This window comes from Danio aesculapii, chromosome 14 (genome assembly GCF_903798145.1).
Source record: "Danio aesculapii chromosome 14, fDanAes4.1, whole genome shotgun sequence".
Taxonomy (NCBI): domain Eukaryota; kingdom Metazoa; phylum Chordata; class Actinopteri; order Cypriniformes; family Danionidae; genus Danio; species Danio aesculapii.
In genome coordinates this window covers 9,914,306-9,931,397 of record NC_079448.1, presented here as the reverse complement: position 1 = coordinate 9,931,397, position 17,092 = coordinate 9,914,306, and the positions used below count along the sequence as shown (strand labels likewise).

Sequence of the window (17,092 nt, the reverse complement as noted above, 5' to 3'; positions counted from 1 at the left end):
TGGCTGATTGGAATGTTGTTCCAGGATCAGCATAGATGTTGATACAAGAACATGTCCTACTTGGCAAAATCCCACTAACGAAAAGTAAAGTATTCCACATATTTTCTTTTACTTACATTTTGAATAGAAACATGAAGCACGTCTTTGTGATGAAGTGGATCAGTTCTCTTGTTCTATTCTTTTTATTAACGGAACAAAACCAGCCACAGCCAAAAACTACATCTGACATCAACACAAATAGCATGAGAACAGGAGAAAATGAGAAAACGAAAAAGTGACTGCTGCATTTACAGGAGCTTGTCCTTTCTGTCACCTTCTTTACAGCTTTCTCCTGCTCATTTAGGCACTGATGTTTTCCTGCAAAAATAATTTTGGTCATATAAACGGTTTTAAGGATTTCATGATAGGTATACATCATCTTGGTAAACAATGTCAGTCTAAACGTATTTCTAACCACAGTGTTTATACAGATCTTGTCTGCATTTCATTGGTAGACAACTACATAAAGGTAAAACAGAACGCTTAACTATAAATCATCATACAATCAAGTCAATACTTTACAAAACGTTAGGTCTGCACAGGAAAAAAAGGAACTCCACAAGTTTGAATAGCTATGTGATCTCTAAGATCTATTAAATGTTTGCATTTCATATATAAGGTCAAGGCCAAAGGTTTGCTAAAACTTTTTTCTAAATTTTAAAGTTAACCACAAGTAAAATTTCATTATACAACTTCAGTGGCATCAACATCATACATCAAAAAAACTGATCATGCATGCCACTATACTTTCGTTATATTGGTCACTTTAAAGATAGTAATTTGTATGTCATATCAATGTTCCATATATATGCTTCTATACTTTTGGTCCTGACTTTATAGTTTCCACTTATGTTAACCTGTATATTTGTGTTTACTGCATGTTTGGCTGGTGCAATCTTTGATATATTCAGAAATACAATACTACACATAAATTCTTGGAAAAATATATGCATTTTGTCACAAAGATGTAAAAAAAGAGTGAAAATGTATTTTAGTTTCAGCACCACTGATGGTTCTGTTGAAAGAAATATGAACTAATGATATTGAATGTCCTCATGGATGCTTTGAGGCTATTTTTATATTACATAGGAAAGAAAACTTGAGAAGACTTCTTGTTACTCTCCATGTAAAATCAACATTGTGCGCCATAGACACACAAGACACCAGCAAACACTTCTCTTATTTGTCTCTTTTGAGTGGTTTGTTGGTTAATTGGTTTGCTTTTGAACATGTTCAAGTGTGGTAGACATCAGAAACTCTTTCAATTGTTTGCTTTTCTTCCCCCAGAAGGCAAACACTGGGCCGAAAAACCGAAAACTCCTATTTAGACTAAGAGTAATAAAGATGAATGAAGTTTTTTTTTTTAAGTTTGATTTTGGTGAAATGCTGAATACATCAGGGGTTTCCAATCTTCTCCTGGAGAAACACCTTCCAGCTTAGATTAGCTCTAGTCATATGCTGTGTTCACACCAGATGCTGAACATGCGAAAAAGAATCGCACTACTCATGCGTAAATAGAGACATGAACATTTTGAATTTACTCACTTTATTCGCGTATCAACTTCACTTCACAATAAATGCAGATTCGCGTCATGGGCAGGGCTTCTATCTGATTGGTGAATCTAGCTTCATTACTAAATGGCTAACATGGATTTTATTAAAAGAATACCTGTGTTTATGTGCTTTAGGAAGGCTGAAAAACAGCGTATATTCGATTGGCGCCATGTCTGAGTGCACTAGATTCTTACAGAGATGCACCCAGATCTGTGAGTTCATCAACCTCTCCAGAAACTATACCTGAATGATGGAGGTTTTCAGTGGTCCTTTAGACTGAGCCGAGCACAGTTTAATGAGATGTTGTCTGGTGTCGGCAAGAGGATTTCCACTCGGGACACCAACAACAGGCACTACGTTATAATCACACACATACAAGAGCAAGCTCTTGATTGGTTAACAGCGCAGACATCCCAAGCGTCTCCTGCCCGATCCTTAAATTTGTTAATACATTGCGCACCCCTCTCCACCGCATCCCTCCCAGCTCTTCAGGTACGTCACGTGCAACTACCCACCCCCCCACCCCCCCTTTCAGATACATTGTGCGTAACCCCCCAACCTCAAGCAAACCGTCTCTCCAAAATGACTTTTCCCAACTTGGAATGTCTGACAGCGTGAATGTCCGCTAAAGTTTAGAATTTCCAACTCGAGCAATTTGTGCTACTCGCGATACTCGCGTCAATCACCCAAAATGCTCAACTCGCGCCACTTCATTCGCGTGAATCGCCTCATTTTCTCAGTGTACCGCATGATGTCTATTCGTGTCTTTGCATTGACTTAACATGTAAATCCCTCCCGCTTGAAGATTCATCCACGTCTGGTGTGAATGCAGCATTAAACATACCTGAAACATCTAGACAACAAATTTATAATAGCTAGAAATTTCCAGTAACCCTCCAAGAAAACATCCTGACACCCCTGGATTACTTCATTCAAAATCTAATAATACACCTATTATAGATAAAAAAAAAAACAGTAGATGTACTAAGAAATGTCAGCCTGAACTCACGAGGAAATGTAACTATTCTACATATTTTCAGAAAAGTGGCTAATTCGTACAAATTCATATGATTACATTCGAATGAAAGTGGCAAATTTTTAAATGGAGGCGTTTACTCCAAACCCCACCACTAACTGGGGGAGCAAATCGTAATACCACAATGAGATTATACAAATTAATACAAATTAGCCACTAATTTTTGATTCGAAATTGCATTGGGAACATTACAAGATATGAAATACTTAATTCAAACAAATTATGCGGGGAAATAATGGAGCACTAATGTTAGTGAACTTTCCTTGAGCAAAACGAGACAATTAGTTTAATTGTTTCAGACAACAAAAGTACTTTACTACATAATAAAGCATTGGCTGCATGCTGATTATTTCTCTTGCACTTTTTTGTCATGCCAATAAAGCTTTAAATTAGCGAAAATAGTTTTTCTATCAAAAGCACTTGCCTTTATTTCTTTGTTACAACAAGAATTTTCAGCAATCTCTAATAGGAGAAGAACAGGCCAAGTTTTTCTCTTCTAGTTTTTTTAGTCTCTACTTAAGTTTTACCCTTTATTTTGCTAGTGCAATATCTCCAATATTGTATGTGCAATTCTCACAGACAGTCAAAACTATTATCAGTTCTTAATTGACACATTGTGTTTTCCAACAAAAACTGTTCTTTCAGTCAAGTCTTGGGACACATGCTCAATGGTGGATCATTTGTGGTGTAATTTTTACGTTTCAAGATTTAAGGATTTCCCTGTGCGTATTTCCATCTTTGTTACATACCGAAAGACCTAAACTAGTCCAGTCTGCATGTGTATGTGTAGTGGGTAGGGGTGGTATATAAGTGGTGACTGACCATTTGAGATGTAATAGTTACTGAAGTTGTGGTCTGTCATGTATGGTGCAGGCTGGTAGTAACAGGTAACATTATTGGCATTAGGAATGATATTCTGCTCACCTAGGACTTTGAGTGCTAGAATGGTAATCATATTAAGAGTTTGTCGGCGCTCATGCCCCATCAAGCACACAGTGCTCTCATTGACCACTCTCCGAAGGGTCATCAAGTAATCATATTTGCTTTTTTCCTCACCAATAAAATGGTTGCGCAGGTATGATTCAATCTTACGCTGCTGCTCGTTCACGTCAGGGAAGTCAATAAAAAAACGTGAACACATGTATCGCTCGAGTGTCTTAATTTCAGTTTCGCAGGCTGGTTTGAAATCCCGGACAAGCAGATTACTGTACTTGAGCAGGCCTCCACCCCTAATTTCTTCAGGGTTACGTGTTGCTATTAGCCGGTAGCGTAGGTGGTCCATAGCCTGCTCAAAGTCACCGTACATGCTCTCAGCCAACACTGTAACAAAAGGTAGCTCTTTAGCAGGAGGTATAGCCTCAATGATGTCTGAAACTGATGTGTCGGATATTTCGGAAACCATTGCCTCACTTACAGAGGATGTAGATGTTTCTAATACTGACAATACTGCAGAGGGTTTCAAAACCTCTGAAGGTACTTCAGGTGGTTCTAAAACTTCAAATATTAATTTAGAGGGGTCAATTGCATCAGGGGATAAAGCTGGTGGTTCTAAAAGAGGTTCTGGGATTTTAGGAGATTCTAAAGTTTCTGTTGTGGAAGGTTCTGGTGATGTTGAAAAAGGTGGTGGTGATAGGCTTTGAACCTCTGGCAAAGAGACATGCGGTTCTAACACATATGTTGGAGGTTCTTTAGTTTGTGGGTTTGGCACAAGAAGTTCCTGAGTGTGCTTAATGGACACGGGGTAGTTGTGAGTTTGGGGTGATATAACATGTTCTGAACTGGATAAATTGGTCCCTACCACTTGTGAATCAATAGTATGGTCAGCAGACAGTGGTTTTACTATTTGAGATAAGTTGCTGATGGATTCTGAGGGTTGACTAAGATGTTTTAGTGATGTGGGGTCTTTTACTTGGGCACGTGAGTCATTATCTTGTGTTTTGGGAGAGGCTGAGTTGAGGCAATAACTGTCATTTGTCTGAAGCAAAGGTTTAGAATTTACATTAATGAGAGGTACCGTTGGTTGACACTGTGCTGTCTGAATGCTTTCGTTACAAGGCGGGTTCATCCTGTTTTGATCTTTGGGGAGATTACTAGGATTTGATGGAGGGTTTAAAATAGTGACATGAGTAGTTTCACCAGTTTCTGGTTCTGAGCTTTGTGCTCGACTTTGAAGGCCTTTCTCTGGTGATAGACTTGTGTGCAAAGTATCTTTTGAATGCACACCATTCTCTGGAACAGGAACAGTAAAAGCTCCAGTACAAGTGGCTAGTTCTTTAGACTCATTAGAGTCTTTTTCTGAGGCACTGGATAATTCAAAGCTTTTTGTGGTAAGACCTGACAAGTTCACCTGCATAGGTAATGATTCTTTCTGGTTAGCATTAGGTGGATGCAAAACCTGACAAGTATTAACATCTGAATTATTTGAGACAGATTTTTCTGGTGAACATGGTACAAGAGTTGTCTTTTTTGACATTTTCCGAGGTGGTTTGGGTGAGGAGTGCTTGAGAACAACCATTTGTGAGTTTTGGCTGTTTTTCTTTGCAGGGGGTGGTAGAGGATACTCGGCATATGATTCTAGTGATGCTTGCTTTACAAATTTAATGGGAGCAGGTTGGAATGTGCATCGCTCACTAAATGTCCCCTTTGTTGAAAGGCAAGAGAAGTCTGCATGTACCACATCAAGCCATGATTGGGAATTAACCGGCTCTATGTCTAACATGTACTCTGTTTTGTCAGAATCCGTTTCGCTAAAAAATGTATTAACTGGGGGATTTGGTTCCATAACAGGCATGGTTTTTATCCCAACCTTTTCAGTTCCCCCACCTGAGTCACTACATGTTTCCTTTGCATTTACCTCTACCAATGTCTGTGTGTGTAAAGACACATTTTCATGAAGTTCTTTTTTTTCTTCGACATGCATTGTTACAGAGTTCTCTGACACTTGCTCCATGGATACAGTCAGTGTTGTAGTTTCAACCATCTCTGTTTTAACATCGTTGTCAGTTTCAAGGGTTGGTTCTTGCTCTGGATATTTAAACTGCTCATTCGTACTCATTTTGCAATAACACTCAAAGTCACCAAAAGTCTGCATCTCATCTGTTTTGCAAGACATGTCAACATCACTTTCCTGATGATGACCTATGTCAGAAGAGCTGAGGAATGCTCCATCCATGAAGTCCGACTGAATCTCTTGTCCTTGAGCAGAAGAGGAGTCATGGTCTTCTTGTTCTTCTGCAGCTTTTCTCCTTTCAGCATCCAAATAAGATTGCAGCATGCTGTCCAAGATGATCTGAAAGGAGTCCACGCTGAATTCAAACTGTCGTCGTAGAGAGTTGACAAACTTGAGCTCTACGTTCTTACCGCTATTGTTTGAGAGGGAGATAAGGCTCCAACGGTCATGCTCCGTGAAAACCTTCACCATTTTTTGAACATATGCCTCTTTCATGGTGAGAGCTGTGATTTTATCTTTGTTGACTCCTTTAGGTAAAAAGTCCAGCAGACAGCTCAAAACTACCTCCTTGATAATCTGGAAGTCCTCTGGCTTGGGAAGCTCAACACCAAAGATGATATCCAAGTCTTTATAGCTGGTACCATTTTCTTTGACCAGCACATGGCTGGCTGTAGAGCCATTGAGACGCACATCTCTTACCTTGATTTTCTTCAAAATCAGTCTGTCTCTGACTACATGGATAATGTCTTTGGGCTTGATTTCAAGGGTTGGGAAGTTGCCCCTTCCATGAATGGGAATGACCTCTGTAAGAACTTGGTCTAATGTCTCCACCTGTTCTTGCGTCAGTTTGTGAAACCGCCGGTCATCTTCCATCTCTATTGTGTTCACTAGATCTGGAAGAAATACAGACAGAAAGACTAATTGTTAGATCTGTAACATTTATGATAACGTTTCAATTTTAATGAAAGGATTTGCCACAGGGGGCGAGGCAGTGGCGCAGTAGGTAGTGCTGTCGCCTCACAGCAATAAGGTTGCTGGTTCATGCCTCAGCTGGGTCAGTTGGCATTTCTGTGTGGAGTTTGCATGTTCTCCCTGCGTTTGCGTGGGTTTCCTCCGGGTACTTCGGTTTCCCCCACAGTTTAACAACATGCGGTATAGGTAAATTGATTAGACTAAATTTGCCGTGGTGAATGAGTGTGAATGGATGTTTCCCAGTACTGTGTTGCAGCTGGAAGTCTGGGAAAGTTTGAGGAAGTCTGGGAAATCTTATATGATTAGTACAGAGGTCTCAAACTTGACTCCTGGAGAGCCGCATTTTACTTGGGAAGTTTTAAAATATAGCCCAGCACTCCCATATTATGTTTGTTTTACACATCTACATTTAAATAACAATAATAATAATGGCTACTAAGAAGTGAACAATAATAATCAATTCCTCTTTAAACAGCAGCTTAAGAACTACCCTGTGGTCCATATTCTTCCATTGACCTGCGTTAAAAGAGGCTATAGCCAACAGACCCTAATTTTAGTAGCAAGCTATCATGCTTCTTTCCAATTAAAGTCTTTTTCCTACACTACTTCAGGATAAAATCTTTTTCTCTTTGACCTCTACTTTCTTCTCTACTTTTTATTTCATTGCTACCTCACTAGCTATTTCTCCCTTTGCTGTTTCTGTTGGCTTCTTGACCACTGTCACCTCCAAAAGAGTGATCTCTCTCTCCGCTTTCGAAGGCTCTTTTTTTTTCCTCTTCAACCTTTTATTTTCTATACAATACCGCAGTAGTAATCTCGCCCTCTGCTCCAACAGGAGTGCTCCTTGTCTTCTACCTTCACTGCTGCACTAGAAAACTCACACCTGAGTTCTTGCTTGAGATCTCTTCTCTCTGTCCTCTGAGCCTACAGGAGTTCTTTTTCTTTACTGGTTTTATTCTTTTTTTTGTGCAATTTCATTCACTGCTGCAACTGTAAAATTGTGGTGCTCTCTAAGTTCTGTCTTCCCCTGTAGTTAATTTTAAAGATGATTTGGCAGAGATTTATGTGTAGATGACAGAAGGTGGTGGGGGGTTTGGGGGATATGGTTATGCATAGATGAAGAGTCGAGAGGTATGCAAAGATTAATAGATGAGTCAGGGAGACTCCTGGAGCTTCCGGAAGACTTGTCTGAGCTACTTGTAGCTAGCTACACCCCTATTGCGAATAAGTGTTAAACATACATAGATAAAACTCTGAATTTTCACATGACAAATGACAGAAACATCCAATACAGGCTCAATATGAAAACGTACCCCAGTATACATTTCTTGAGAGCGCCTATTATGTATCCAGAGCTACGGATGGCTGCATTTTGTCTTTAAAATGAACACTATGGGGCAGGATGACCCCGCCGATGGCTTCTGTTTCTTTTTGTGCTACCAGCTGACCACTTACCTCCGTGTGGACGGCTTTATCGATGTTACCAGTTAGCCCAATGGCTCCCCACATATGTCAGTCGACTTGAGACGCAGAGAGGAGTTGACTACGGTGACGGTAAAACAAAAAAAGGCAAAAAATAAACAACTAAACAACAGGGTGAGAATGTGACAAGATCTAAAAACGTGGTAAAACCAGGCGGCCACAAGGGCTTTTATTTTTCTGGATTGCTTTTGAAAATACTGTCGGTTTGGTTTAGGGAAGGCGGTGGGTGGGTTAATCTGTGCTTTTGAAAACACTCTCGGTTTGGTTTAGGGAAGGGGCTGGGTGGGGGTATTGGTCAGTCAGTCTGTCAGTCAGTTAGTCGACAAGTAAGTTTACGTGAGAACAACAGGCGTGATTGGCACTCACGAGAGAAATTTGAGATCTGAAAAATACGTACACAGCAGCCTCTGTTGGATTTGCAAAAACTGCAAAAAAAATGTACCTCCTGGGATGTATTTCGCACTCTCCAGAAATGTATATAGGGGTACGTATCAATAAAGAGCCTGGGTTGGAAACATCAATCTTTGTTAAATAAGTATAAGCAACAAACATAATATACTTATGCCACAGTGCATGGTTAGATATACGTAAACTAGCATTAATCAAAATAAAAAACTAATATAATGTTCATATAACATTTTTTCCATTATTAATACAGTTAGTTAATTTAATAATAATTACTGATTGGTGACAAAGCATAGCTCTTATAGACAATTAAAATGTATATTTTTGTTTTTCTTCGTCGCTCACAGTTAAGGTTCCATATACAGGTTAAGGAAAAGAGAAGGTTCAAAAGGCTCACTTTTATTGTCATTTTATTTATGTTAATGTGTAAAATTAGATAAACTCTTTTTAATATTTAAGTTTTAACATTTTAATTTAGATTCAGGGCAACGGAGTGGTACAGTAGGTAGTGCTGTCGCCTCACAGCAAGAAGGTCGCTGGTTCGAGCCTCGGCTGGGTCAGTTGGCGTTTCTGTGTGGAGTTAGCATGTTCTCCCTGCATTTGCGTGGTTTTCCTCCGGATGCTCTGGTTTCCCCCACAGTCTAAAGTCATGTGATACAGGTTTGGGTAGGCTAATTTGTCTGTAGTGTATGAGTCTGAATAAGTGTGTTTGGATGTTTCCCAGAGATGGGTTGCGGCTGGAAGGGCATCCGCTCCGTAAAACATGTGCTGGATAAGTTGGTGGTTCATTCCGCTGTTGTGACCCTGGATTAATAAAGGGACTAAGCCGAAAAAAAAATTAATGAATGAGTAATTTAGATTCATGATGAAGGCTGTCAGGCGGCATGGTGGCTCAGTGGTTAGCACTGTCGCCGGCTGGGCCAGTTGGCATTTCTATAATAATTCCTTACATTTATATATTAAAGCACTTCATACATTTGGGAGGAGGGGATCTCCTCATCCACCACTAGTGTGCAGCATCCAACTGGATGATGCTACGACAGCCATATAGCACCAGGCAGCACACCACACACACTGATTGGTGGAAAGGAGACAGAGTGATGAAGCCAATTATGAAATGGGGATGTTAGATGTTAGGAGGCCATGATGGACAGTGGGCAACAGGACATCCTGTGTTTTTTTTTCTTTAAACGACCACAGAACGTCTCATCTGAAAGACCGCGCTCACTGAGCAGTATAGGGTCCCCGTCACTATACTGGGGCGTTAGGACCCACACAGACTGCAAGTTGAGCGCCCCCTGCTGGCCTCACTAACACCACTTACAGCAGCAACCTAGCTTTCCCATGTGGTCTCCCATCCAGGTACTGAATGGGCACAGCCCTGCTTAGTTTCAGTGGGCGACCATGTGAGAGTTGCAGAGAGCAAGCTGCCTCCACTTCCGTGTGAAGTTTGCATGTTCTCCTCATGTTGCCGTGGGTTTCCTCTGGGTGCTCCGGTTTCCCCAACAGTCCAAAGACATGCGCTATAGGTGAATCGGAGAAACTAAATTCTTTGTAGTGTGTGTGAGAATGATTGGGTATGGGTGTTTCCCAATACTGGGTTACTGCTGGAAGGGCATCCGCTGTGTAAAACATATGCTGGAATAGTTGGCGGTTCATTCCACTCTGGCGACCTCTGAAATAGAGACTAAGCTGAAGGAAAATGAATGAACGCTGTCATAGGTCAATTTCAAATGAATCTGTGCATCTATAAAAGTGGATTATTAGACCAGCAAGCCTACGCTTAGCAATGGCTATTGATTGATTTTCAGATCTAACAGCCAAAAAAATAATTTCACCATAAATGTGTGAAAGACGGAAACAAATTGCAAGTGCATTCAATTGTGATTTCACACACATTAAAGTGTACTAATCTCACTCAGTCCCAACTGTGTTTACTGGGCTGTGAGAAAACACGCTTCTGTTACACTCAGAGTGAACCTAAGCAACTGTGCAAATCTGACAAATTTTTCCATCACAAGAATAAGCATCAATGAAGACAAAAATAGCAATAACACCATCAAAGTCTTTCAGGTGTACTTCATACAATCCATAAATAATGATTAAAGACAGAATATCATATAACATAAGCCATATAATGTGATCAGTTATACCCAACAGTTATTACACAGTTATTACTGCATTGATGTACTCTGTGTCTAAAGGTACACATCTGGATAAGTCACTTCAGGTAACTTCAGAGTTGGCAACTCTGACGCATTTGCAGTGAGACAAATGCCTTCAGGCTCAGTCTCACACTCTCATGCTACTCAGCTAAATTTCATGCCCAATACTAAGACTGTGCAGCATAAATCAATACAAAATACCTCATAGTATTTTTCCACCAACACAAGATATTTAGTGAATATCTCAGATATTCTTGATGGGTTTTGATTTAGTTTCTTTTTTTTTTTTTTTTAAACCCACAAATTTAAATTCTTCTTATATCTGCAAAGTTACTATTTAAGAGAGAAAACATAAGAGAAAATGAAATGTCATCGAGCAGTGTATCTTTAAAAAGGGTACAGGTTCGGGAAACGTTCTGTGATTTTCAGGGTTAAATACGCAAAACAGATTATATTTTATGCTGTGGCATGAAAAAACGCAATCAGTAACATTTCTTACATTATTTCTTGTTTCTATAATTAAAGTTGTACAGATTATAAGCATTTTATCTTATTTACATTGAAATTTTAATGGTTAATATATTAATACCATATTTAAAATGCATCTTTTCAATCTTAAAACCACAAATACAGTTGAAGTCAGAATTATTAGCTCCCCTTTGAATTTTTCTTTCTTTTTTAAATATTTCCCAAATTATGTTTTACAGATCAAGGAAATTTTCACAGCACGTCTGATAATATTTATTCTTCTGGAGAAAACCTTATTTGTTTTATTTCATCTAGAATAAAAGCAGTTTTTAATTTTTAAAAAACTAAGCTTTAATTTAAGCAATTTTTTTCCGATAGTCTACAGAACAAACCATCATTATATAATAACTTGCCTAATTACTCAAACCTGCCTAGTTAACCTAATTAACCTAGTTAAGCCTTTAAATGTCAATTTAAGCTGTGTAGAAGTTACTTGAAAAAATCTAGTAAAATATTATCTACTGTCATCACGACAAATATAAAATAAATCAGTTATTAGAAATGAGTTTTTAAAACTATTATGCTTAGAAATGTGTTTTAAAAAATTCTCTCTCCATAAAAATTAAAAAAGTAAACAGGGGGGCTAATAATTCTGACTTCAACTGTATGTCTTTAATTGAACTCATGTCATCGATATCTCAATCCAGCCATGCAACCAAAGTTTTTACTTTGTAAACAACAGTTGCTTTATTTTAAGATCCCGTTTTGGCACTTTAGTGTATGTGTAACTGTCGTATTAATTCCATTATAAAGAATCCATAGGTTCTTCAGAAAGATCCAAGTTTTGTTCTTCAGTTTAGACAACTGTAAGAATGAAGTACTCCATAAAATTGAACCAAATCAAACTTTAGTCATAGGTAATCAGGCATGCCAATAGCTGTTTCCATCTAAAAATGTGAATTAACTTTATGCGCAAAACTGGATTCTCGCATAAAAGATGTGCGAATAAAGCAGCTCTTCCATTTAACGAGTCAAAGCGAACAAAATCGTGATTAACTGGCGCCAAATATCAATATTAAAAATGGAATTTGCCATGGTAGGAGAAGCTGCATCAATCTTTCTTCATTTAATAAATGACTTGCGCCTCAGAAGGCAATCCTGACATGCAATGAACGCGCGGTGGAGGTGTTAGACGCAGAGCACAGACGCTCTTGATTCTGGAGGTCATTAATAATATAATACACTAATACTGTAACGGTTAATGCGTTTTAGAGTGACCAAAACAACATTTCAGATGTTTTACAATGTGCTCAAAATATCCAAAATGTGAATAAAAATACGTGGATGGAAACGTAGTTTCTGACATCCAGAATCACTGAATAAAACTCTGACAACAAATGCCGTAAACTTAAAGCAACTCTTTGAAAGGCAAACATGTCCATAATCCAACAGACCTTACCCTTTATTGATATCTCAGCTATTATTGAAAACACAGGCTCATTCTGAAAATGTAGTCGCATGGACGTTTCTGGAGACCACGAATTATGTAGCCGGGGGTACGTATGGCTGCATTTCATTTTTTTAAACGAACGCTACGGGGAGGTATGATGCCGTTCCTTTTCGCGTTTACCAGCTGACCCCTTACCTCCGTGTGGAAAGCTTTCCCACTGCTTTGTCCAGTTAGCTCGTCATGTATGTCGGTGGACTTGAGACGCAGAGAGGAGTTGACTACGACAACGACGGGGTTCGAGTCCGGGGAAGAGCGGTTCCAGAAATCAGGTAAGAAAAAAACAGAATCCAAAAAAATGAAATTAACAAGTGAATAAAAGGGTGAGAATGTGGTAAAATTCGAAAATGTGGTAAAAGTCAGACGAGGGCTTTTCTTTTTCTGGGTGGCTTTTGTAAATCGTTGGTTGGGTTTAGGGAAGTAAGTGTGTGGGCGGGTCAATCGATAAAATTGGTTGGGTTTAGGGAAGGAGGAGGGTGAGTCAGTCGATTTGTCGGCCGGCCAGTCAGGTATCCACTCATTTAGTCAGTCAGACAGACAGTTGGTCGACAGCGGCCTCTAGTGGGTTTACACGAGAACAGCAGGCGCGTACGGCACTCGTGAGAAAAATTGGAGATATGAAAAAGTGCACATAGTGGCCTCTCGTAGATTCGCGAAAACAAAAACTGCAAAAATACGTACCTCCCCGCACGTATTTCGTGGTCTGCAGAAACGTCCACGGGACCACGTTTTCAAAATGAGCCTGGGTTGATTATTGGACTCTTACTGCTGATTGGCTGTGCGGGTGATTTTAGACAAAAATGTTTTCTAATATTGCTCATGATTACACTAAGACAAATTGCAAAAATTAAAATTTTTGCACCTCTTTCAAAAGTGTAAATGTTCTATATAATAAATGTAGTTATATGAATCTAATCCAGACAGTATCACCCTGTTGTCATCATGTGACCTACCTTGTTTCACAGTTTGTTTGTTTTTTACAAAACCTCTTCCTTGGCTTCGTGTCCCTCATATGTGAACCTCACAAGTAATAAGTAATTGGGGTACTTTTTGCTTACTCTTTTATGAGTATTGTGAATTCGGAAATATACTCTTCCCATAGTATGCAGTCACAGGCTGTTTTACTTTATCTGAGATGTTAAACATTTAGTATGAGTTAGTGCAGGGCAATAAAATTGATATCGGTATTTACTGACCAAACACCATTGTCAATAACAATAAAAAAGTTTGGTATTAAGGCTATAGTTTTATTAAATTGTGGCTGCTGAGCATGCGTCTTGGAAGTAAGTTTGTCATTTCCAATGGAAGCGCGGGACTTGCACGACTTGCATATGGTTTTAAAACATCTAAACTTTTCTGAATTGGGCAAGTGCACCACGATTCATGTAAGTAAAACTAACCAATCTGTTTCACACTTTGTATGGAATATACACATTTTCATAATAATGGCAGACTATATGTTCAGACAAACACAGCTCACCCAAACACTGCAGTGCTTTTTACTTTTCTCTATAAACTTGCATCAGAGCTGCAGCAATGGTTTGTCTGCTTGTCATCCTCTGAGAAAACGATTGATGGTCGTCCAGTTACAGAAAGACGGCAGGGGAGCATGAGCGCAAAGCGTATTGTAACTGGTGAAGGAAACCATGCGCATGTGCTTGTCACTTCAGGTCAGAATAACAACAAAATGAGTGTTGTATAGCAGCAGTGAGGAGATTGTAAATAAAAAAGTATGTAGGGATGTCGCCAGAGTGGCTTTTTGGTTTCTTTTCTTGTGCATTCCAGCCACTAGCACTCCATCTGAAAGATGTTTTAGCATAGTGGTATTGTAGTCATTCAACTTCATGATTTGTAATGTTGCAGTATGTATTTGAATAATGATGGCTGGTTTCTTTACTTAAAGCTCAGATTTGATTATCGTAATTTCTTTTGTTTGAGGTTTACTGTATCATTTTTATTGACATCTTACAGATGTTGATCTACCTTTACCATTGCATGCACTTTGAAACATTTTATTAATCAAGTTTAAGAGTCTCTAATTTATTATAAAGAGATATTTTGTTTAAATATTTTTGTTTTGATGATTAAAACTATTTGCCATAGTAATGTTGGTAAATTAAAATAAAGTGGTTAAAATCCTAATATTCCTAAATGTATTGTTAATAAATATATAATAATTATCAATATCGAATGATATGAGACATGATATCATGCAAATTTTATTTTATTTATTTATATATTTTTTTGCAATATCACCAAGCCCTAGTATGAGTTATAGGGTTGAGTTTGCTTAAAAATTAATAAACCTCGCCATATTCTTGGTTATAAAAATACCACTACTTGAAATGTTTTAGAAAGTGCAGTGCTATTGTAATTCCTTTGTTATTGTTTACCTCCTTGAAGATAAAGATATATAACATCATGCTTAACCCGAAAAAACTGTTTCTTACCTAAAATGCTCTTTTACACCATATTACTTGGTAATTCGTCCTGACTGAGGGGGCTGGGCAGCCTAAGTGAGGGGGCGTCGCTTGGTGACGCTGGCTTTGTGTCTATGACGTCATTACCTACACGTCACGACAGTTAAATCCCAAAAGCAGCACTAATATTCAGCCCGACGTTAAAATCCTGCCAACTTTCCCTATGATTATTTATTCCAGCAAAGAGCTCTATCGGTGTTTTGGTGCCATATCTGCTACAGACACACATGAATGTGGACACTGGCTGTGACGCTGCAGCACGATGATGTTGTCCTCCCCCGCCCCTCATGCGCGCACTCTCCCGCAAATAAACCGCTGTGAGTCATCGAAGTACTTCTGCTCATCCATTCACAGACACACGCCAGCAGGTTTTGGAAAAAAACTGTCTCTTGTTAATGGATAATTGTGCGTTTAAACGCGTACTGCGCGTTATAAACTTAATTATCTGTGTGGAGTTGAGCGTGCACATTTCTTTTTGTTTATATGTGCAGAAATAACTGCTCACAAACAAAATATTTCTAATTAATTCAGTGTATAAAGTTGTAATAGCTCGAAAGCAAATAGTAAATAACTAAACGCGCGTGATATTCTCAGACAGAATTGAATAGCCTCATAAACCTTAAACCAAGCATGAATTGACAGCTCTGAGGACCAGTACATTGTTTTTATTACGTGTACGTGTGCATGTTACGATTTGTACATTTGGTATAATAGTAAATGTGATGTCGTCATCACTAAAATGTCATAAAAGTATTCACTTGCTACTCACTTTCGCCGTTTATTAACTGTTAGTTACGTTGCCAGTCCGTCGTCGTACGGTTTTTAAAACTTCGGCAGTGAAAACAGCTTTTGCTGAAGTGAATTCAAACTTGACAGCTGTCAAAGCACGAAGAAGAAACAATATTGGTATATGATAATTATTTATCTAGTCATGTGGTGGGGTTAGAAGTCAAATGAGTTCAAGTCCACGCAAAGATGGACTTCTTTAACTCACCCCTCGATGCGCAGAAACGTAAGAGTGGCAGGACGTCAATGCTGATTTCCAGGGTTAATCCGACAGTGATTTGGTCATCGGGTCAGACCTTCAGGGTTCATTAGACTGAATCCACAGCTGGGGAGTGCGGCGGGAGCGCGGTCGCTGTTCAGGCAGATCGTGGTTCTGAAACTCTTAAATATCCCACACCTTCTGCTCTCTCAGAGCCTGGAGCTTAAAGCAGTTTCCATGGCGACCTGGCGTCAGAGTTTTGAGGTAGTCCACGTAGTGCGAGAGTCACAACAATGGCACATATCAAAAGCCCGCGGAACGAGAGTTAACAGGTGTCAAGTGCGCGCACATGTATGTGCATGTTGTGTTATTGAGCGATAATGGCATGTGAAATTGGCTTGGTCCGTTTAACGCGTCACATGCCCAAAACAAAAAAATAAGCTGGCTATTAAATGACTGTCATGAAAACAAGATATAACATATAGAATTTTTTATGCAATGATCAGTTCTGTTCGGGTGGTTTGAAAGACTGAAAAAGGTTCAGAATTTGTCATTTATCAGCTCATTTATTTTGACTGCTATTCCATTATAAATTGTGAAAATAACCCATCGAAAAAGCTTTAAGATCAAGTAGAATCCTGTGTTATCTGTTGGTACAGAATTTGGGACATGGAATTTGGCGGATGTTGCTAGATCAGATTTGGTTACAGCTGGAAGTTAACGAGAATTATTTATATTATTTATTCAATTTCCCATTTACTGTATTTTATTAAAGCCTACCCCCACCCCAACCCTAAACCCAACCGTCACAGTAACGTAAAAACAGTAGTTGTACCGAGTATTATTTATGCTATCTTTTAAATTACCCAATAAATTGTATTTTTTGATGCCTACCCCCACCCCAACCCTAGACCCTGCCCTCACATTACTGTAAAAATATTAATTATTGTTATACAGTGTCATAAAAATGCTAATATAATTGATGTACATATCGCACTTCCGGCCGGCTGCGTATCCGATCCAGACTTTACAGAATTTGGCATGACGTG

At 39.0% G+C, this 17,092-nt stretch overlaps 1 protein-coding gene across 1 annotated transcript; it reads right to left on the bottom strand.

Annotated features, from left to right (window-relative positions):
* Positions 1-2,194: 2,194 nt before the first annotated feature.
* LOC130240713 (terminal nucleotidyltransferase 5C) lies at positions 2,195-16,171 on the bottom strand. The gene is made up of 3 exons (XM_056472338.1): positions 16,053-16,171; positions 5,894-6,472; positions 2,195-4,027 (listed from the first exon to the last, which is right to left on the bottom strand). Exons 2-3 carry the CDS (start codon positions 6,450-6,452, stop codon positions 3,387-3,389), a joined length of 1,200 nt encoding a protein of 399 aa, XP_056328313.1. The 5' UTR covers positions 6,453-6,472; positions 16,053-16,171; the 3' UTR covers positions 2,195-3,386.
* Positions 16,172-17,092: the final 921 nt, after the last annotated feature.